The sequence below is a fragment of the Odocoileus virginianus genome, chromosome 9 (genome assembly GCF_023699985.2).
Source record: "Odocoileus virginianus isolate 20LAN1187 ecotype Illinois chromosome 9, Ovbor_1.2, whole genome shotgun sequence".
Classification (NCBI taxonomy): domain Eukaryota; kingdom Metazoa; phylum Chordata; class Mammalia; order Artiodactyla; family Cervidae; genus Odocoileus; species Odocoileus virginianus.
In genome coordinates this window covers 60,389,885-60,412,072 of record NC_069682.1, presented here as the reverse complement: position 1 = coordinate 60,412,072, position 22,188 = coordinate 60,389,885, and the positions used below count along the sequence as shown (strand labels likewise).

Here is a 22,188-nt window from a genome sequence, read left to right as displayed (position 1 = left end):
ATATAAAGAAAACCCAAACAGGTTTGCCCAGGCCACAAACCTGGGCATTAAGTTTCTCCTGTGTTGCCTGGGCATCTTTGGTCAGGCGGGCTTCATTATTTAAAAGTAAATAATTGGGTAAATTCAAACTGGTTTCCCAAATTAACTGTAGTTTTGAGCTTTAATTTCACTTGGGCAGCAACCCTCCCCAATTAATACTCAGAATTCTGCTTCAAGTTTTTGTATCTAAATTGAATCTGAAGTAGGTGATGCTACTCCTAAATACTCCTTCCGATTTCCTCACCTGATTTCTAAACCCTTAAAATTGTTAGGGATGAAGGACAAGTATTAAAAAATCTAATCAGGTATCAAGATAATTGGTTTGACTTTGGAGGCATCACAGTTTCCTACCAACCCTTTTGAGGCATGTTTGTAATTTCAATTATTTAACCTGGAGAAAAAATTCAAGATCTATATTTATTTTTGAACATGGAGCAGTTTTTGGGTGGCAGAGACTTATATGAAAACTTACTTTTTTCCCCCAAACTATCTCCCAGTATCTTTGTAATTGATTTTATACTTGAATCAAGTACTGGCAGGATTGCTTCTAGGGAACTGAGCCAGCAAAGGTAACTTCATGTATTTAATCAAAACAGTAGTTAACTACCATTTTTTATTGGCTTTTTAATTTCTGGGTTTTTTTGGCTGTGCAGTGAGGCATCTTAGTTCTGGACCAGGGATTGAGCCTATGCCTTGAGTACTGGGAGTGTGGAGTCTTAACCACAGACACCCAGGGTAGTTCCACCATTAATGAAAACACTTGAGGGGCAACTCAACAGTGTCAAGGAATATGTTGCCTGTACAGGTGAAGAGCACTTCTCATGATGGAGAAACTGCCTTAAGCCATTTAAAAGGAGGAAGAGTCAGCTGATAAGTTTACATCCTCATTGACGGCTGGTTAGAAAATCATCTGAGACAAGCTGTGAGCTGTGCGAGTTGCTTAAGTCATGGCCGGCTGCAAACTCGGGGGTGGGGGTGGGGGTTTGTCCATGGGATCATCCAGGCAAGAGTAGGGTAGTGGGTTGCCAGGCCCTCCTCCAAGGGGTCTTCCCAACCCAGGAACCTGTTTCATGTCTCCTGCAACAGCAGGTGGATTCTTGACCACTAGTGCCATCTGAAGTTTTGAGGCTATAAAAGTGGTTTGAATTTGTTCTTTTTCTGATCAAGTCATATCTGAAAGACAATATTTGGGTATACAACGTAATAGCACTGGAAATAAAGCTGGTTAATCTTGTAGTGTGACCTTGAGGAAATCGAGACTTAACATTTTAAAGGTGAGAAACTAATAGCATCACCCTTAAAGGGCTAAATAATGATTTACAAGAATCATACTTTTCATAAAGTCTTAATGCATGATAAATCATTCCAAGTTTGGATTAACAGAGAAAGCTCTTGTGAAACAAGAAACGAAACCTCAGCCCACCTCCGAAGATCTTTAAGCAAGCTGGGTAATAGGCTGTGAGAGGAAAAAATGCTTCTAAACAGAAACTCTGAATACTCAAAGACTTGCTTTATTATAGTACACATGGGATGGAACTGATGGGAGGGGGTGCATGTTGTGGGCAAACACTGCCCTGATTAGCATCGGATGCCCATCCCGATGGCCATGAATGTGCCAAAGGTGCCGCCACTCTGCATCATGGTTTTTCCGATGCCGCCCATCAGCTCCCGACCCCGCATTCCGATCCTGAGGGAGGAGGAAACCAAGATGCGGCCACTTGGTAACAACAATACAGGGAAGAGTATTAACTGCCCCTTTCCAATTTATAATCAAGCACTGCTGAAGTCTGGCAGGACATTATCTCTTGCCACATGGAGTGAGTAATGCTAAGAAAAAGATCCATTAGGATCTCTAGGCAACTGACGGGTTTGTGGGAGGCAACAGAAGCAGTATAAAGTACAGAAACAGGGAAATCATTTTTGGGTGCTGGTTTTGCCTTCAGGGTATACATGATCCAATACAACGTTTTTTAGATGGTCTCCTAGTGTTAAAACAATGATTGGGGGGGGTCAGACCTGGGGTTAAGAACTAAGTGCAGTTTACAGGCTGTCGTGTATAATGAGGCTCTTAACATTCACAGCAGCGTTGTGATAACAGGGCATTCAGCACAGTAAACGCTCAGTAAACGATAATTTATCAGGAACAATAGCGTCTTTTATGTGTGAAAATTAGAGTGTAGAGTTTATCTGCTTAATTTCTGCATTCTGTTCCCAGTGCAGTAAAATTGTTTGTTTCGCCATGCGCCTAATGGGAGTAAAACAGAACAGCCATTTATTGAGCACTTAATATGTGCCAGGTTCTCTGTTAAGTGTGGTCTGAATTGAACTTAGAATTCTACATGATGTAGAGGTTTACTGACCTCATTTCTAGTTGAAACCCAGGCTCCAACTTGCCTAAGGTTACAGAATAAGGGCCAGAAAGCAGTCCGAATCAGAGCTTGTATTCTCAAACATTTAGATTATATCAGTCCTCCTAGACTGAAGGTGATTAGGAAAACATTCTCCTTCGTTACAGGGCAGCGACAGAATTGGAAAGTAGTAGGCTCTATTCGGGCTGTAGGCCGAAAGCTGTGGGCTGTGAAAATAGGTAGTCTCTAGAGATTACCGTCCGCGCCCCTCACCTGAGACAGGAAAAGGTGCCGAAGAGCGCCCCCGCCGCCATGCCCACGGCGCAACCCATCACGAAGCCCATCTTCACGCGGTCGAAGCAGCTTGGCTGGGACTGTCCATAGGGACCCACGGCCACCGGCATCTGCGGGGTTCGAAGGTTAGGGAAGTGCGGGCCTAGCCGCCAGCCCGAGACTCCAGCAGGGGCCAGAGGAGGTGGGATAGGGAACTGGCCCAGGGGTTCTGGGAAATCCGAGAAAGAAAATAAGGGTGTAGCCCGACTCCATCACCCTCTGTGCGTTCGAGTCCCCGCGCCACGGTGCCCCCACCTCACCTCGCTCGTGGCTTCGGTCGCTCAGATCTACGTCTTACACGGAATGCGAGCTAGAACGCACTCGAGATCTGAGGAAGTGCTTCCGGGGCGCGGAGTAGCACTTCCGGGATCCTGTAGCTGAGGACTGTAGCCACTTCGGGCGGGGGGTCTGCCACCGGGACCATGCTGCTGCGAACCGCTTGGAGGCGGGTGGCCACGGCCGCGCCCGCGGCTCCGGGGCCGAGGGCCAAGGCGCCTACTCGGGGGCTGCGCCTGCGCGGTACGCTCGGGGGTCTGCTCACTGCCACCTCCCTGGAGGCGCGGAACTTTCTCCTGGGCTAGGCGACTTACCTGCATGTTCAGGAGCCTCCCTCTTCCGCTACTCAGACCCTCTGACCCTTCCTCCTGACTGCTCCCCTCAGATTTTCTCATACTGGCGCTCTGAACCGTTGATTTCGTCGCAACCCCCGCTCCCGCACTTCACATCCAGCCCCGCAGGCCCGCAGAGCCCTAAAATTCGGCCATCGGATTTCTCCTGACCCAATTGTAGAGATTCTAGTGGTCCAGCCAGTAACCTTTGAAGGAGATCTTTTTGTTTGTTTGTTTTGAAGGAGATCTTACCTACCGTCTCCACCTTCCTTCTCAGGGGCTTTGCCCTTTCGGAGATTTCCGCACTCCAACGACGCAATTTGAATGTTGTCTCAGCACCCTACCTTAAGAACCCTGTCTCTCTCCCTTACCTCTTTTTTACAGTTTGCTTAACTTTTTTGGTGTTCTGTTTCCTTTTGCGTTGAGATTCGCTCAGCATCTCTTAAACTTATGTCACCTCCGTCCAGCCTTTCCTTTCTGTTGTCTGGGATTCCCTGTGTGTAGAGTTGCATCCTCTCTCACCTGTCCCTTCCGTTCCATTTTTTGTCAGGTATAGACCTTACTCCCCAGTCTGCTGTTCCCTCTGATGCAGCCACTGCTCTGGAGGCGGAGTCAGTGCTGCGACCTCTGTACATGGATGTGCAAGCTACAACTCCTCTGGTAAGGATGGAGGGGCAGCTTTCCCTGAACTGTTTAGTGGAGTTATAGTGTAGAAGTGGCAATGTACAGAAATGGCTGAATCCCTGCAGGAGTGGGAGCCACTGAGAAGTGTGTTCTGGGAGAGCAATGAGCCAGGAGACTGGAGGCTTACGTTGTAGTTCACTACAAGTGTCTTTACTGCTTACTAGCTATTGATCTTGGTCAAATCACTTCATTGCTGGCACTCGCCTAGTAGTTAAAAGCATAGGTTCTGGAATTACCGGACCATTGCTTACTGTATGCATTTGGGCAAGAATTAAATAGGTTAAAAGATATAAAGCAGCCCTTAAAATAGTGCTTGGCGCATGATGAGCTCTGGAATATTAATGCACGTTTTCATCAACATCCTCTCCTAGATATCACATTGCTTGGCAATGAAAACACCTACAGACACAACTGTCAGGAAAAAGTAGTGTTTGTAGATTATCTGACGAGATGGTAGAATAATCTGATTTAAGCGGATTGGGAGGAGAGTGTATTAAGCTAACATTTGGTTAGCACCTGGGGGGATGGAAGAATGTTTGAGGCCTAATTTAGGCAGGGTCTGAAGGATTGGGGGTGTGTTGAGGCAGGTTGGTTAGGTCAGGGGATGGAGTGGGGCCCAAGTTAACTGTGGGCTCAAGGAGAATCATCTGTTCTGTTTTGTCCAGGACCCTCGGGTGCTTGATGCCATGCTCCCTTACCTGGTCAACTACTATGGAAACCCACACTCCCGGACACATGCTTATGGCTGGGAAAGTGAGGCTGCCATGGAATGTGCTCGCCAGGTTAGTACAGAGGACTCCAGGAAGTTCTGATGTCAGAGGTTTCAGTGACCTGTGGGTGGCATTTTTTTTTTTTTTTTTTTTTTTGTAGCTGTGGGTGAAGGTGGAAATGGTTTGGGGCTCTCTCAACAAGAGATTCAAAGACTAGGCCTTTGGAGTCCCTCTGAAGGCATTCAATTAGTTTCCACATTTCCTGGTTAACTGACCTTTGTTATCTCATTATCTGACTTCTCGAAGCTTTAGTTTCCTCATGTTGAAAATGGAGGTTGAGGGGAGTCCAGTGGTTAGAATTCCGGGCTTTTGCTCATGGGGGTCTGGATTTGATCCCTGTTCTGTGACCTAAGATCCAGCAAGCTGGGTGACATGTCCAGAAGAAAATGGAGATTATAGTAGTTCCTACTCCTTAAGGTTTTGGGGTGGATTAAATCAGACAATACTAGTGATATGTTTGTTGACATGATGCCTGTGCATATTAAGAACTCAGTAAATGCTTTTTCAAAAACACCAAAGTTGTTATTAATTGGATCTGGGATGTAGTTGAATATATCCCTTTGTCTGATCCTAGTGGGTACAGAACTGCTTCTTGAGCAGTTGACAGATTGCAGTGGAGCTCTTCTTGCTCCAGACCTCTGTCTTAGTTGTCACCACAGCCCCATTCTTGCTGAGGAAACTGATGCTCCTTATTTCTGCTTCTCGTCTTGACTTGCAGCAAGTAGCATCTCTGATTGGGGCTGATCCTCGTGAGATCATTTTCACTAGCGGTGCTACTGAATCCAACAACATAGCAATTAAGGTAAGAGAACCAGAGGGCATATCTGGGCTTTCCTGACCTGGGAGATGGTTTCCTTCAATCAGTTAGGCTCATGTGTCTTTCCCAGCCACCCACTTTCATCATATCATTAAAAAAGACACAGACACCACCCTCTTTCTAATTTGTAGCTTCCTTTAGCCCTGTGTAGTTGACTCTATCTAAAGTTTGCTCCTGGTGAACTGAATTCAGTCATGTAGTTGGATAGGAAAGGAGGTGACTCTTGGGTCATCAACCATGTGGTGTTTTGGATGACAGTTACTTCAGAGGATAAATAATGGTGACTCAATCCTTTTCCCCATCCTTTAGATCTAGTCACAATGAAGTCCAGAATATACTCGTAACTGAATAGATTTCTCTGCTTCTTGTTACTAAGTTCACCCTTATATCTATGATTTCAGGGCTGCGTTTTTCTCAGCCTTCCTTTTCTGTCCTGTGAGATCTGTTTGCAGCAAGTTCCTCCTATTTCTTTAGATATCCTGGTTGCTGTGGTGCTGTCTGCAGACATTTACTTAATCACCCGTTCTGAGATTAGTCACTCTGTCCTCGGAACATCTTTGGTGCTAACGAAAGTAAAATTCCACTCTCAGTAATCATGTTAGTGTTTCACAGAACATAGTCATGCCTGACTTGGGCCTGGTTGCCAGGGTCACTTGTGTAAATACCAAGGCTCTGATAAATTGTGGGCTGCTGTAGGTTCAGTGCTGGCTCTATCCCCTCTCATCGTGGTCTTTCACCTGTGTTGCCAGTATTGTTTTTTCTGACCTTGGACTCAGTGTAGGAGGCCCAGGCCTGGGCCAGGTTCCAGAGTCATCAGCACTCACCGGATCCTGTTAACAGAAAGTGTCTTTCCTTGGGACTGCAGAGACTGCAGAGCCCTGTGTGTGGTCTCTTCAAAGATGAGGAGAGTTTCTGGAATGGGGAGCGTTTTCAAAACTTTGAAAATATTTGCTTTGAAAGTTTCCACAGACTCCTAGACCTCAAGGTCAAGGAGTGGTTGTGACCATTTTCCTCTTAGACTCCTGGATGGGTAGAGTAAATATCTGTCTGCTGGTAGAGGATTCAACACTCTGGGTAACTAAAATAGGAGGAAGGGGAGGGAACTTTTAAATGTTTTCATTTGTATGTTCGTTGTCCCCAAGAACATTTTTATGTAGTTGTAACTTTGGCCTAATTAGTTTCATATTCTGCTTATAACATAGTCCCCTGGGAGGGGTGGGGTTGCACATTTTATTTAATTTTTTTAAGGAATTCATGCATATGCAGTGAAATTTTTTTTAACCCTATGGAAAGGTTTATTTATTAATTTTTATTAGAGTACAGTTGCTTTACAATATTGTGTTAGTTTGTACTGTATAGGGAAGTGAATCAGCTGTAAGTACACATATATCCCCTCTTTTTTGGATTTCCTTCCCGTTAGGTGACCACAGAGTACTGAGTAGAGTTCCCTGAGCTACACAGTAGGTTCTCATTATATGGAAAGGTTTAAACTCAAGGTAGATCTTCCATTTCCTCCTCCCCTGCTAAACAGACCTCAAGTCTGTTCAGTATTGTTCCAGAAAACAAACTGTACAAACATGTGCATTTGCTTTTAATAGTTTCACATATTGTAGCATCCACATTTATTTTTCCATAGCCATTAATAACATATGCTATATTTTTCCATTTCAAACTCCATAATTTTTAATGTACCTACATTCTTTTTCATGGAGTTGTATTGTTACAGTTTACTATTTATTCCTCTATTGTTGGATGTGTTTAATCTCTCCATTTTTTTAAGGATTGTAAATACAGTGAAAGCATATTTTGTCTCTATAGCGTCATCTGTGCTTTGAAATATTTCCCTAAAGTAAATTCCCAAAAGCAGAGTCACAGTAAAGAGTGTGAATACTGCTTTTTAAAAAAATTTATTTACTTTTTAATTGAAGGATAGTTTCTTTGCAGAATTTTGTTAATACAGCTTTTAAGACATCTTTATAAATAATTCTCTGAAGAGTTTGTAGTGTAAGTACTGCCATCAGCAAGGAATGAGTGTATGAGTTTCACTTCTACACTGCCAGCTTTGGGTATCAGTATCACCATATTTGTATGTTTTGTTGTTTACATAGAAATAAAACATATGTACCCTACCATGTGTAAAATAGATAGCTAGTTGGAAGCTGCTATTATAGCACAAGGAGCTCAGCTCCGTGCTCTGTGATGACCCAGAGGGGTGGGTTGGGGGTGGAGTGGGAGGGTGGCTCTAGAGAGAGGGAATATATGTGTGTTGTTGTTTAGTCTCTAAATTGTGTCTGACTCTTTGCAACCCCATGGACTGTAGTCTGCCAGACTCATCTGTCCATGGGATTTTCCAGGCAAGATACTGGAGTGGTTTGCCATTTCCTTCTACAGGGGATCTTCTTGACCCAGGGATCAAACCCACTTCTCTTACATTGGCAGGCAGATTCTTTATCACTGAGCCACCAATTCCCTGCTGATTCATTTGTGGTACAGCAGAAACTATTACTAATACAACATTGTAAAACAGTTATCCTCCAATTAAAAAAAAAAGAAGTAAATGAGAAACACTTTCCCTGGGATACAAGGATAGGAATGTTTTCCATTTTCCATCTATGATATAATAAAAAATATATTTGGTCTTTGTTCTCTGTTCCTAGTACAGAGGTTCAAAAACCCTTGTAGTTTCCTGAATACTAGGAATGTCTTTGTTATTCATAATAAGCCCCCTTGGACCATAATGTGTTTCTGGTGATGAAGTGACTCTTGGTGGGCCCTTAGATAGTTTTGGATGCAGGCTGGTCACTCCAGAAGGACCAAGAATGTGATTAGAGGGTTGTAACTTTGATTTGGAGAGGAAAGAGGGTTGGAGATTGAGTCTAGTCATATGGCCAGTGATTTAATCAGTCATGCCTGTGTTATGAAACCCCTGTAAAAACTGGAAAACAAGGGGGAATTCCCTGGTGGTCCAGTGACTGGGACTCTGTGCTCCCAATGCAGGGGGCCCGAGTTTGATCCCTGATCAGCGAACTAGGTCCCACATGCCACAACTAAGACCCCGTACAGCCAAATAAATAAATAAAAATAAATATTAAAAAACAAAACAAAACTGGAAAACAAGTCAGAGGAGCTTCCAGGTTAGCTAACACATGGATGTGCTGGAAGGTGGCATGCTTGATGCTCTGTGCCCTTCCCTGTCTCAGACCTCATCCTGTGCATCTCTTCCATTTGGCCATTCATGGGTTTTATCTTCTGTGATAAAGCTATGATAGTCAATGTAGTGTTTTCAGTGAATTCTGTGAATCATAGGGGATTACTGAATCTTAGGGGGCTATGCATCACCAACTCAATGGACATGAGTTTGAACAAACTCCGTGAGATAGCGAAGGACAGGAAAACCTGGAGTTTTGCAGTCTATGGTGTCACAAAGAGTCAGACCTGACTTAGTGATTAAACAACAACAAAGGGGCTGTGGGAAGTCTTTTATTTGTAGCCATCTGGGGAAATATGGATGGGGGGCTTGCGACAGTTAGGTCTCACAGCTGGCGTCTGAAGTGGAGGCAGTCTTGTGAGACTGAGGCACTTAACCTGAGGGATTTTCACTATTTGGGATAGTTAGTGTCAGAATTAAGTTAAATTGTAAAACACACAGTTGTCAGAGAATTGATGTTGGACCATACCGCCCTTATCCACTTACTCCTTGCAACTAGGATGGAAGTCACTGCTGTCTCTCTGAGTATATTCTTTTTTCCACCATCACCAACTTCTAGGGAGTGGCCAGGTTCTATAGGTCCCGGAAAAAGCACTTGATCACCACTCAGACAGAACACAAATGTGTCTTGGATTCCTGCCGTTCACTGGAAGCTGAGGGCTTTAAAGTCACCTACCTTCCAGTGAAGAAGAGTGGGATCATTGACCTGAAGGTAAGAGGGGCATGATAGGGGGAGCCTGGCTTCAACCAATGAAACTGTCTCTTTAGCCTCAGCTGGAGCTTGAAAGACTAGATCTAACAGTGAAGGAGGGCTTTAGAGAAATAGGTCTCTCAGTGGGACCCAGAGTATGTTCCTCTTGAGTGTGCACCATCTTCCTTTTGTCTGGAGGATTTGTTTCTCAGCTTAGTTGGTGCTTCCTGGTCTGTTTGAGAGCCACTGACCAAGTATGCAGGATGCCAGAGACTCACACTCACCACGGGAAAGCTCTGGCCTCCTCCACCCTTCACTGATGTTTCTCATCCTTCAAAAGGGTAGGTGTAGTTTTGTGAAGAATAGTTCCCTTTGGGACCTGTATATATATTTTTAAATTTATTTACTGATTTATTAATTTTTGGTTGCACTGGGTCTTTGTTGCCTTGTGTGGGTTCTCTGTTGTTGCAGTGCACAGGCTTCTCATTGCGGTGGCTTCTCTTGTTGTGGACGATGGGCTCTGGGTGCATGGACTCAGTAGTTGCAGTACATGGGCTCAGTAGCTGCGGCTCGAAGGCTCTAGAATGTGGGCTTAGAAGTTGTGATGCACAGCTTAGTTGCTCTGCAGCACGTGGGATCTTCCTGGACCAGGGATTGAATCCTTATCCCCTGCATTGGTGGGCAGATTCATATCCACTGTGCCACCAGGGAAGTCTGATTCACAATTTTCGAAAGGTATGTTCCACTTATAGTTATTATAAAATATTGGCTATATTCCCTGTGTTGTACAATATATCCTTATAACTTATTTATTTTATACAGTTTTTGCTTATTTTTTATACAGTTTTTTATACATTTAACATTTTTATGTGTACAAAAAATATGTGTACATTTACATAAATGTGTGTACATTTAACATTTTTTATACAGTTTTTGCTTATTTTTATTTTATTATTTTAAAATTTTGGGCTGTACCCCGTAGCATGTAGGATCTTAGTTCCCTAACCAGGGATCAAACCCACACCCCCTGCATTGGAATTCTTTAACCACTGGACTGCCTGGGTAGTCCCTTTTTATTTTTATTCCAACAGGTGTTTTTTTTTTTTTTTGGCTGCACCCTTGAGGTATGTAGGTTCTCAGTTCCCTGATCAGGGGTCGAGCCACTCCCTTTATTTTATTTAATGGCTTTTTACTTCTTTGCTCTGTTGTATGCCTATGCCTATTTTTCCACTATGCTTAGCTTCTTGAACTTGAGGAGTGCATGTTTTCTATATCATCATTTCTCGTAATACTTGACGTAATGTCTTTCTTTCACTCTGTACTATTTATTGTGTTGTAGTTCCAGGCACTGGGGATAAAGGGATGAATAAGACAAGCCTAGTCTGTGCCTTCAAGGAGCTTATATTCTAATGAAAGGACAGTTAACATGTAAACAAATGTATAAATAATTATGAATTGGTATATATACTATAAAGGAAGTAAAGAAGAAGCTGAGAGAAATGAAACATTGAGAACCTCCATTAGACCAGTGTCCGGGAAAGCATCATAGATATTGGGAGGTTGATTACTAGTTTCTTTAGGATAAATGTTTTTGTCAGATGTGGTCCCTATGTCAGTGTTAATAGTAGCCTTGTTTTTTACTACTTGCTAAGTCGCTTCAGCCATGTCCGACTCTGTGCGACCCCATAGACGGCAGCCCACCAGGCTCCCCCGTCCCTGGGATTCTCCAGGCAAGAACACTGGAGTGGGTTGCCATTTCCTTCTCCAATGCATGAAAGTGAAAAGTGAAAGTGAAGTCACGCTCAGTCGTGTCCAACTCTTAGTGACCTTATGGACTGCAGCCCACCAGGCTCCTCTGTCCATGGGATTTTCCAGGCAAGAGTACTGGAGTGGGGTGCCATTGCCTTCTTTGTTTTTACTACTTATTTTGTTCTTTGCCACTTACTCTGACAACCTTATGTAGGAAAGTCTCCCCCTCTTTTTTTTTTATTAAGTTTTTAATTTTTAAATTATAGATTCTCATGTAGTTGTCAGAAGTAATACAGAGAGATCTCATGTATCCTTTATTCATTTCTCTTAATGATAACATCTAGCAAAGTACAGTATAATATTACAACCAGGATATTGATGTTGATACAATCTCCTGGTCTTGTTCTGATTTCCCCGGTTTTACTTGTACTCACTTGTGTGTGTGTGTTTAGTTCTATGCATTCTAGTTTCATCACATGTGTAGGTTTATGTAACTATCACCTCAGTGATGCTTTATTGTGTGTTTTTTTTTTTCTTGTCTAAATATGTATTTAGTTTTGGCTGCGCTGAGTCTTCATTGCTGCTTGCAGGCTTTCTCTAGTGGTGAGCAGGGGCTACTTTAGTTGTATCACATAGTCGTCTCGTTGCAGTGGCTTCCCTTGTTGCAGAGCACAGACTCTGTGGTGTGCAGGCTTCAGTAGTTGAGACATGTGGGCTCAGTATTTGCGGCTCAAGGACTCCAGAGAACAGACTCAGTAGTTGTGGGGCGTGGGCTAGTTGCTTCATGGCCTGTGTGATCCTCTTGGACCAGGGATTGAACCAGCGTCCCCTGCGTTGCCAGGTGGATTCTTAACCACTGGACTACCAGGGAAGTCCCATGGTATTCTTTTAAAACCACTCATTTGATCACCATTTCTTTAATTTTGTCATTTCAGTAATGTTATGTAACTGAAATGTTAGTAATATAGTATGTACCCTTTTGGGATTGGCTGTTTTCACTTAGCGTAAGTCTTAGGCGAATCATTTAAGTTGTTGGCTGTCTCAGTAGTCTGTTCCTTTTGTTGCTGAGCAGTATTCCACATAATGGAAGTACCACAGATTCTTTAGCCATTTACCTATTGAAGGACCTCTGGGTGGTTTTTAGATTTTGGCTATTAAGAATAAAGCAATCATGATCATTTATAGGTTTCCTATGTGAATTTAAGCTTACATTTCCCTGAGTTAATGCCCAAGAGTGCAGTTACTGGGTCATACAGTAATTTCATGTTCAGTTTTAGAAGAAACTAAAGCTGCCAGACTGTTTTCCAGTGTGGTTGTACCATTTTATATTCCTGTCAATAGTGTATGAGTGATTCAGTTTCTTTGCATCCTAGCCAGCATTTTGTCATTGCTATTTTAATTTTACCCACTCTTGTAGGTGTGTAGTGAAAGGCCCCTTTTCACAGCTAAGCTTGCTTAATTCTGAGTTAGAGAGGACTCTGTTCGTAGTATATGGTCTCTTTACTCCTGATATTCTTAGGAACTAGAGGCTGCCATCCAGCCGGATACCAGCCTGGTCTCAGTCATGACTGTGAACAATGAGATTGGAGTGAAGCAGCCCATTAAGGAAATAGGTAAGTATCATGGGTGGACCCTGACGCTTGCCCACCACTGGGATCCATCTGAGGAGCAGGACTGGACTAGGAGCTGAAACACGATATAGAATGCAGTAAGGAAACCAAGGGAAAGAGGGCTTCAGTTCCTTGTTCAAGGACATATTGTAAATGGCACAGCTAGTATTTGAACCCAGGTCTAGTACCACTTGAGCTTCCCAGATGGTGCAGTGGTAAAGAATTTGCCTGCCAGTGCAAGAGACACAAGAGCCTTGGGATTGATCCCTGGATTGAGACGATCCCCTGGAGGAAGAAATGGCAACTCATTCCAGTACTCTTGCCGGAAAAATCCCATGGACAGAGATGCTTAGTGGGCTACAGTTCATGTGATCATAAAAGAGTTGGACATGACTGAGCACACATGCATTGCACTGCACTAGTATCCTTTTCATTTTACTGCAGTTGGTACAGAAAGCAAAACAAAAAACCTCCACCTTTTTTTCTCTTCCTCTTTTACCTTTTTCATTTTAGAACGTCTGTTTACTGTGCTCATTTGGAGCCAGAGACACGTAGCCTATAACTTCTTAGGTACATTAGCAAATAGATACATTAATTTTTGCTTCTTTTAAATCAATAAGGATCTAAAAGTTAATCTGATATATTGAAAGACCACTGTTAATGAGGTAGAAAGAGTCTTATGAATCAGAATGTCGGGTGTGTTTTGATTTGATGCTTTGTGCTTTTTTCTGACCACCATAACTTTTATTTACTTTATTATTTATATAAGTTGGACTGTAATCGCTTTGCAATGTTGTATTTGTTTCTGCTGTACAATGAAGTGAATCAGTTTTATGTATACATGTGATCCCCTCTTTCTTGGACCTCCCTCCCATGCCCCTCCCCCCCAAACATCCCACCCATCTAGGTCATCACAGAGCACCAAGCTGAGCTTCTTGTACTTTCATTGGTTCCCGCTAGCCATCTGTTTTACACATGGTAGTGTATATGTGTCCATCCTAACCTCTCAATTAATGCACATTGTGTGGAATCTAGGAAAATGGTACAGGGGAACCTATTTCCAGGCTAGGAGTAGAGATGCAGGCATAGAGAATGGATGTGTGCACTTGCCCTTATTTATTCTAGTCAAGGACACTAGAGCTGAGAATGAGAGAGAGACAGAGAAAGAGAGATATATATGGAGAGAAGTAATTTACTATGTGGCTAGGGCCAATACCAGATGTAATTTTGCCTCAGAACTCATATATTATAGGACCACTGCCAGGTTACTTCCTAACATTGTGCTCTGGTTCTTCCCCTCTGTTGTTTTCTCAGGGCAGATTTGCAGTTCCAGAAAGGTGTATTTCCATACCGATGCAGCCCAGGCTGTTGGAAAAATCCCACTTGATGTCAATGACATGAAAATTGATCTCATGAGCATCAGTGGTCACAAAATCTATGGTCCCAAAGGTACTAGCCCCTCCTGGATTTCCTTCTCTCTGCACCACCAACAAACCCTTTGACAGGTGTTCCTGGGACTCATTTGGGACTGTCATTGCTCTCAGAGGAAGAGTGCTCTGCAGAATGCAGGTGTCATTTAATAATAGCCAGGAACACTTGCCTGTTTGCAAATTCTAGCAGTTACTATAAGCAGACCATCCTTCACTGGTCTCTTTAGAAAATCCTTTCATGTAGATGTTAATTTGGTTGAGGAACAAAGGTTTTGTCATATCAAATTAGCTTGATAAGTCTAGTTATCTTGTCTACTCAACTATGATTTGCAGATCATTATTCTTTTTTTTTTTTTTGACTGTGTGGTATGTGGGATTATAGTTCCCTGACCAGGGATTGAACCCATGGCCCCTGAAGTGGAAGCCTGGAGTCCTAACCACGGAACCGCCTGGGAAGTCTCAGATCAAAATTCTTTGAGTCCTTTATTCCCTCGTGTTTTGCTTTAGCCTTAGGGGAAGATTGTATGGGCTTTTATGTGTTTTGGTGTTTGTTCCTAGCTTTATTAGTCTTTGCTCCTGTTAATCTCTCAAGGATACTTGTCTGTGTCCTGTGGTCCTATTGGCCTAGAAATATTTTCCAGCTGGAATTCTGCCTTTGCACGGCAGCCTTTGGGAAGAGACTGTTGTCCTCTGTTTTATGGAAGTAGCCATCCAAAATGAACAACTCTTCCTCTCTTTCTTGGGTGAGGGCCTGTGGTGGTTGCTTATGCCGGTATACTTTCTGTGTCTGCAGGGTGTGTCATCCGGATGGACACCCTGTGGGAAAAGGTGTGATAATTCCTGAAAGTATGTAAGATGGCTGCTTCTAAAGCAGCAGTCCCCAACCTTTTTGGCATCAGGGACCAGTGTCATGGAAGACAATTTTTCCATGGACCAGGGATGTGGGTAGGATGGTTTCAGGATCCAAGTGCATTACATTTAATGTGCACTTTGTTTCTGTTATTATTACATCAGTTCCACCTCAGATCATCAGACATTAGATCCTGGAGGTTGTGCTTCCAGAGGTTGTAAAGAGTGTGTTTTTAAGTTAATTGTTTTTAAAAGCCCAACAGTCATCCTTTCTTTAGCTAAAATTGGCTTATTGGCTTTTATTGTAGATAAATCTGTTTTGATAAAACTAATTAACTCATATTGAGCAGAAGCTCTATTCACTTAAACGTATGCAGGTATCCCTCACTATCCAAACTCTTGCTTTTTGAACTCAGAAGCTAAACAGATTTAGATGACATGGTAGTCTTCACTCTCCAGATATAGTGTCTGAGCCCTTATTCTCTGAACTTGGGAACTGCAGAGATTCAGATAGTGTCAGATACTTGAATATGATTTTATTTTAATGGGGAAATGGAATATGTCTTAATAAAAGAAGTTTGGTACATCCTGCATTAGTCTCCCCCTGCCCCAACATTTTTTATTTTGAAAATTTGGGAACTTACAGAAAAGTTGAAAGAATTTTTTGACCCCTTTGGAAAGTGATATTTTGTTTCATCTGCCTTTTCCTTTTTCTCTTTCTTGTAACAAACTTTGTTTCCCAGGGGTTGGTGCCATCTACATTCGCCGGCGGCCCCGTGTGCGTGTGGAGGCCCTGCAGAGTGGAGGGGGGCAGGAGCGGGGTATGCGGTCTGGGACAGTCCCCACACCCCTGGTGGTGGGACTGGGGGCTGCGTGTGAGGTGGCACAGCAAGAGATGGAGGTATGAGGAGAGCAGTTCCCTCCTACAAATTCTTCCCCTGTGCTGGGTCTCCTGTTTAGCAGCTTCTTGGCATGACTGGGTCAGATCTTTGCCAGAAGAGGTGGTTTAAGAAAACTGTCTCTCTCCGAGTGCTGCTGACGTCCTGTTCTGAGAGAGGTGGTGGTGTTTAGTCACTCAGTCGTGTCCGACTCTTTGCGATCCCTTCAACTGTAGCCCACCAGGTTCCTCTGTCCATGGGATTTTCCAGGCAGGCATACTGGAGTGGCTTGCCATTTCCTTCTCTAGGGGATCTTCCTGACCCAGGATCAAACCTGGGTCTCCTGCATTGTAGGCGGATTCTTTACCGCTGGGCCACCTGGGAAGCCCTGAGGGAGGTCTTATGGGCTCCAAATTCCAGGTCCTTTACTGGAACCATGTGTCCAGTTATTGAGCACCTGTGTGCTCAGTGCTGTGGATACAGTGGTCTCCATGAGTAACACAAGACCATAGGTAGTTAAATGCACAGTCACTTCTGGGCACAGAGTAGGGTTCCTCATCCTTTATGTCTCTGTGGTGTTCCCTTGCCTGCTCCTCAGTATGACCACAAGCGAATCTCAAAGTTAGCTGAGCGACTGATACAGAAGATAATGAAGAGCCTTCCAGATGTGGTGATGAATGGGGACCCTGAACACCATTACCCAGGTATGGTCGTGCCCATTCTGTCCCCTCCTGGAAGAGCCCAAGACTCTGAGCCTCCTCTCATAGTAATTCTCTCTTTCAGGCTGTATCAACCTCTCCTTTGCGTATGTGGAAGGGGAGAGTCTGTTGATGGCACTTAAGGATGTTGCCTTATCCTCAGGGAGGTGAGTTGGACTGGATAGACAGAGTCTATGGCAGGACCAGTTAGTCTGGCTTTAAGTGTCTGGTTAATAAGCTTCCCATTGTGGAGATGACAAGCACAGGAGCCTTTGGTTGAGAATAAAAGTCATTTTGTAAGCACCTATTTTTAGCCAGTTGGGCACAGGCAAAAGTTTGCCACCTTTGGAGGGCTTCCTGTGGTAGAGTTTTGTGCCTTTTGTGGCCCCAGGAGATGCCTGTATCTGTTCTAATGTTATTCTGGTAGTTCTGTTATAGCCCTCTAGAATTCAAGGATGTTCCAGGAGATAACAAGTGTTTAGCTGCTGTCTAGGCTGCTACAGATGATGCATTTGGTTGTAGGGAAGTGATCCTGTGGTTCTCTGCCACTTCTTGTTACGCTTAGCTCATGTGGTATCACACTCTCTCATGCTTTGGCTGTGTCCTTGCTCACGGAGGATATCCTCCACAGGGGCCAGAGGAGCTCAATCCACATACTAGAAGGTGCAGGCCACATCTGTCTCTTCAGCTCTGTCAGATGAGAATGTCTCTTTTGTTGTGATATGACTTCAGGGGCCAGGGGTAGGAGCAAGACTGGGGGTTTGTGGCCGGAAGCAGATTGGATGCTAAACTGAGCAAGGCTCTGTGTCTTTCTCCTCAGCGCCTGCACCTCTGCATCCCTGGAGCCCTCTTACGTCCTTCGAGCAATTGGCACTGATGAGGATTTAGCTCACTCTTCTATCCGGTTAGTCAACTGAACTACAGCATTTATGAAAGGCGTGCCCTTTTGTATTATTCATCTCCTGTTAGAGTCTTCCTCAGTCTAGTTTTTTTTTTAAACAACAAATACCTATTTTTTATTTGGCTGCTCAGGGTCTCAGTTGTGGAATGCAGGATCTTAGTTATGACATGTGGGATCTAGTTCCCTGACCAGGGATAGAGCCCCCAGGCCCCCTACATTGGGAGTGCAAAGTCTTAGCTGCTGGACCAATCTAGGGAAGTACCCAATTTAGTTTTTCTTATCCCTTCTTCATTCTTCACAAGTTTTTTGAGCAGTGGTTCTCAGACTTCACTGACTGTCACCTGGGAAGTTTGTGAATGATGAAGAGGTCTGAGTGCTGCACTCAGAGATTCTGATTCGCTAGGTTTGGAGAAGTAGGAAACTTCTTCTTGGATGATTCTCAGGTGACCCACAGACCATGTTTGGAGAAACTCTGTCCTCCAGGGGAAGGACTGTGTTCCCTCCATGTCTTTTGTGGAGTAGAGCCTCATAGGGTATTTGCTGAATGAATTTACCCTGGTGCCACAGGTCTGATGCAGAGTTCCTCTCTGTGTCTTTCAGGTTTGGCATTGGCCGTTTTACTACAGAGGAGGAAGTGGACTACACAGTGGAGAAGTGCATTCACCATGTGAAGCGTCTTCGAGAAATGAGGTATGCACTCTTGTTCCAGAGATTCTTTGGAAGAAACTGCAGTGCTAGCTCCTTTCTTGTCCTCAAGCTGTGTATTCACCCTGCCAGAAACCAAAGTTTGAAAAATCCTTGGATGTCAGGATTTAGAGGAAGTTCTAAGGCAGGAAAGTGGATTTTCTTGGCTACTTGTCAGAAAATGAAAAGGTGTCTTTAAAAACTAAAGAACCACATAAATTTAGAATTTTTTCATTATTTTATTTTATTAATTTATTTATTTGGCCTTGAGGCTTGCAGGATCTTAGTTCCCTGACCAGAATCGAACCTGTTCCCCCCTTCAGTGGAAGCACGGAGTCCTAACCACTGGACCTCCAGGGAATTCCCCATCATTTTATTGATAATATTAATTGTTTTCTTGCAGCCATATCAATACAGAATTCATGATTTGTAGACTAAGTTTAGGAAAACCCTCTTTAAGATAGGGATTCCTAATTTGGGTTCTATGGATGAACTTCAGGATAACCCTGAAATTGTATGCTAAGTGTTTTACAGTTGTGCATTTTCTTTGGAAGAAAGTCCATAGTTTTCATCAGATACTCAAAAGGTTAAGAACTTTTACTCAGAGTTTTCTTTGTAAAAATGCTTACAAAGGTCAAGAGATCCTTTACCAGCCAGCTGCTACTAGGGGTTCTCCTAATAGTCATAGAGCTCTATGTTCATGGGAACATAAAGGCCTTGGGAATTCTTCAGAACTCTGTTCTGGTTCAGTTTGATTTTCAAGATTTTCTTGGTCTAGTTGGCAAGAGTGAGGTAGTTCAGGTATATACTGCTTTCCTTTGTGAGCTCCCCGGCCCTTTCTGGGCTCTGAATTTTCCTTCACGGAGTCTGGTTGTATTGCTGAAATATCTATAGCTTGCTTAGCTTTGTCAGACTCAGGATTCCTCCCTGGCTTGGCCCTCTCATACTCTCTGGCACACTCAGGGGGCATTTCTACTGACTGTGCTGCCAAGTAAGACGTTCCTCATAACCGTGTGTCTTCAGCATCTTCACCCTATTCCTTCTGATGCCTTGCAAACAATTTCAACTTCGTCCCATTAGCCCTCAGCCAGAGTTTTTATTTTGTGAGCCTGCAATCTTAAGTCACCTTCCCTAAAGAGAAGGCTAACTTCAAAGAGTCTTGGAAAATGTCAAATAGAAAGGTGCTGGGGGACTTCCCTGACGGTCCAGTAGTTAAGACCCTGTGCTTCCACTGAAGGGGGCACAGATTTGGTACCTGGCCGGAAAATTAAGATCCCAGCATGCCATGTGGTACAGCCAAAAATAAAGTAAAAAAAAAAAAATTGTGCTTGGAATGCATAGTGTAATGGAGAGAGATAAACCAAAAATAGAACGAAATTTGGTATAATACAGTTAACTGGAGAACTCCAAATCAAAATCTTATGGTTGTAACACATTGAAGTAATATCTGGTCTGGAAACATTATCTAAGGCATTCAAACTGAAGGGGACTCAGACCTTGGCAGAGATCTCTCAGTAGCTGTTCTTCTATGAAATGGGATGCCCAAGTCCAAGACTCAGAAGATCCTTTTGAATTGGAGCTGGGGATGTTGGAAGTAGAGTCACCTCTGGGGAGATGGATCTTGTGGGAATTGGATAATGGTGATACATACCCAGGTGATTTAGGGCCAAGTTCTGTTTCTGAGAACTAGAGCAAAACCAAGAAGCAGGTGCTGAAAAGTTCATTTGTGTTGGTGGTTAGTAGAGAGGCCGAAACTTGCTGCTTACACTTGTTCCAAGGGTCTTGGTTCTCCCAAGGAATCTGTCCATAGCCTCTCATGAGTGGCTTGAGGGCTTCATGAATATAACCATACTTGACACTCTTGGAGTGGCCTCATTGAAACTGAGCCTGGGTTACCTAGTTATTAATGTTGGCAGCTGGGGAGAGGCTAGAGCTGACAAGGACTTTCTCAGACATCTGAGAAAGACTTGATAACCTCTTGTTTTGGGGTTATCAGGGTAGGAAGCAGAAGAGAGACAAAAACAGATGAAGGCAAGTTAGGGCTCAGTGCTATCTGCTTCCTGTCTTCACTCATCCATATACCTCTTTTCTTTGGCAGCCCTCTCTGGGAGATGGTGCAGGATGGCATTGACCTCAAGAGCATCAAGTGGACCCAACACTAGAAGAGTGGGCCTCTAAGTTTGTGCTGGCCTGGCTCCTCCTGCCTCATCAGCTCATGCACAGCCAGGCATTTCGTTACCCCCAGTGGCTGCTCCATGTTCAAACCAGAACTGGTGTAGCCCACTTGACTTCAGCATTGGCCTGCCTCTGAGTCAGAAACATGAGAAAGCTGTCTTTCTCCGGCCTCAGCTCCTTTGGTGGGGAACATTCCCCATTTCTTTCCAGGAATCCTTCTCTGGTCTTATAGTGAGTGGATGTTCTCATCCTGAACCAGGAGGGACATTTGCTATGAGTTGCTGCTGGACACATCTGTATCCTTGGTGGAGAGAGCCAGAGGAACTGTAAAAACGCTCTTTGTTCAGGGACCCTGATGCTCTAGGTGGACATTTGAGTTGTTGCTTACCGCTGCTCAGAGAGACTGACTTCTTCAGATGGAAGCGTAATCATCTATGACTTCATCTTTTTTGTCGCTCCAAAGGCTACCTCTTCATATCATCTATGGACTGAACTGCAAGTTTCTTAGAAGGCTTGTCTCCTCTGTGTTCTTGTCCTTCTTTTCTTTTGACCTAATGGAGCTAGAAATATCTGTATGACTGACTCTACCTGGTCTTGTAGTAATTTATGTTTCTTTTTTAAAAAATTGTTAATTTGCAGATTAGAGAAATAAAATCATCTTCCTGTATTTATTGTATGACTTTATGAGAGGCTCAAGGAGAATTCCAAGCTTGGGAATCATGGGGCAGACTACTACTTGACTTGATGTCAACAGATGAGTCTTCTTGCTTATTTCTTTAGTCAGCAATTATTTGGGTGCCTCTCAGGTGCCTGACCAGAGAAGGCAATGGCACCCCACTCCAGTACTCTTGTGTGGAAAATCCCATAGACGGAGGAGCCTGGTAGGCTGCAGTCCATGGGGTCGCTAAGAATTGGACATGACTGAGCAACTTCACTTTCACTTTTCACTTTCATGCACTGGAGAAGGAAATGGCAACCCACTCCAGTGTTCCTGCCTGGAGAATTCCAGGGATGGGGGAGCCTGGTGGGCTGCCGTCTATGGGGTCGCACAGAGTCGGACACGACTGAAGCGACTTAGCAGCAAGCAGCAGCAGCAGGTGCCTGACATTATTCTGCGTATTTGGGATACACTAATTAAAAATACATAAAAGTACTCTCGGTGAACTTTCATTCTAGTAGCCAGAAAGAAAATAAGAATTAAATAAGGCTGTTATTATAGACTGTGATGTGTGCTGTAGCAGAAATTGAGTGGTAGAGAAAGTAACAGGGAAAGAACCTACCATGCTGGTTATACTAGGAAAGCTTTTTTGAGGAGGTGTTAATTAAGCACAAACATGATTTCTAGCCATCAAAAAACTAGAGATTGATGAGGAAGAAGGAACAGTAAGAGCAAAGGGCCTGAGGCATGAAAAGGCATGGTGTTTGAGAAACAGAGGTCCAAACAGCCAGAGTAGAGTTTCTCGATTTGTGGGTCTGAAACCGTAAGTGGGAGGTTCCCAGCATTATAAGGGGTGAGGAAGAAATTTTTCTCGAGTACATCATATGTAAATATTTTAAAAAATTTATGGAAGTATAGTTGATTTAAAATGTTACATTAATTTTTGCTGAAGAGTAAAGTTACTCAGTTATATGTATTTTCATATTTTCCATTATGGTTTATCATGGGACATTGAGTATAGTTCCCTGTGAAATAGAGTAGGACCTTGTTGTTTATCC

At 43.6% G+C, this 22,188-nt stretch overlaps 2 protein-coding genes across 3 annotated transcripts; one reads left to right on the top strand and one right to left on the bottom strand.

Moving 5' to 3' along the window:
- Positions 1-1,530: 1,530 nt before the first annotated feature.
- On the bottom strand, positions 1,531-3,072 carry ROMO1 (reactive oxygen species modulator 1). Its single transcript, XM_020894052.2, has 3 exons — positions 2,981-3,072; positions 2,661-2,791; positions 1,531-1,726 (listed from the first exon to the last, which is right to left on the bottom strand). The coding sequence occupies exons 2-3, from the start codon at positions 2,789-2,791 to the stop codon at positions 1,618-1,620; spliced, it is 240 nt and encodes a 79-aa protein (XP_020749711.1). The 5' UTR covers positions 2,981-3,072; the 3' UTR covers positions 1,531-1,617.
- On the top strand, positions 3,046-21,139 carry NFS1 (NFS1 cysteine desulfurase). 2 transcript variants are annotated; one of them, XM_020894049.2, is made up of 13 exons: positions 3,046-3,239; positions 3,879-3,988; positions 4,678-4,794; positions 5,501-5,584; positions 9,367-9,519; positions 12,767-12,860; positions 14,172-14,306; positions 15,880-16,037; positions 16,613-16,718; positions 16,798-16,879; positions 17,533-17,616; positions 18,214-18,303; positions 20,396-21,139. In XM_020894049.2, the coding sequence occupies exons 1-13, from the start codon at positions 3,143-3,145 to the stop codon at positions 20,457-20,459; spliced, it is 1,374 nt and encodes a 457-aa protein (XP_020749708.1). In that variant the 5' UTR covers positions 3,046-3,142; the 3' UTR covers positions 20,460-21,139. The 2 variants fall into 2 exon arrangements, with proteins under 2 accessions (XP_020749708.1, XP_020749709.1); XM_020894050.2 differs by lacking the exon at positions 17,533-17,616.
- The last annotated feature ends 1,049 nt before the right edge of the window (positions 21,140-22,188 follow it).

Bases quoted from the DNA above. Each gene is read 5' to 3' on its own strand.
- ROMO1 (XM_020894052.2), bottom strand. From the start codon at position 2,791: ATGCCGGTGGCCGTGGGTCCCTATGGACAGTCCCAGCCAAGCTGCTTC. The intron at 1,727-2,660 runs GTGAGGGGCGCG...CTCCTCCCTCAG, and splicing joins GGCACCTTTTCCTGTCTCAG to GATCGGAATGCGGGGTCGGG.
- NFS1 (XM_020894049.2), top strand. From the start codon at position 3,143: ATGCTGCTGCGAACCGCTTGGAGGCGGGTGGCCACGGCCGCGCCCGCG. The intron at 4,795-5,500 runs GTTAGTACAGAG...CTTGACTTGCAG, and splicing joins CCATGGAATGTGCTCGCCAG to CAAGTAGCATCTCTGATTGG. The intron at 14,307-15,879 runs GTACTAGCCCCT...TTTGTTTCCCAG, and splicing joins CAAAATCTATGGTCCCAAAG to GGGTTGGTGCCATCTACATT.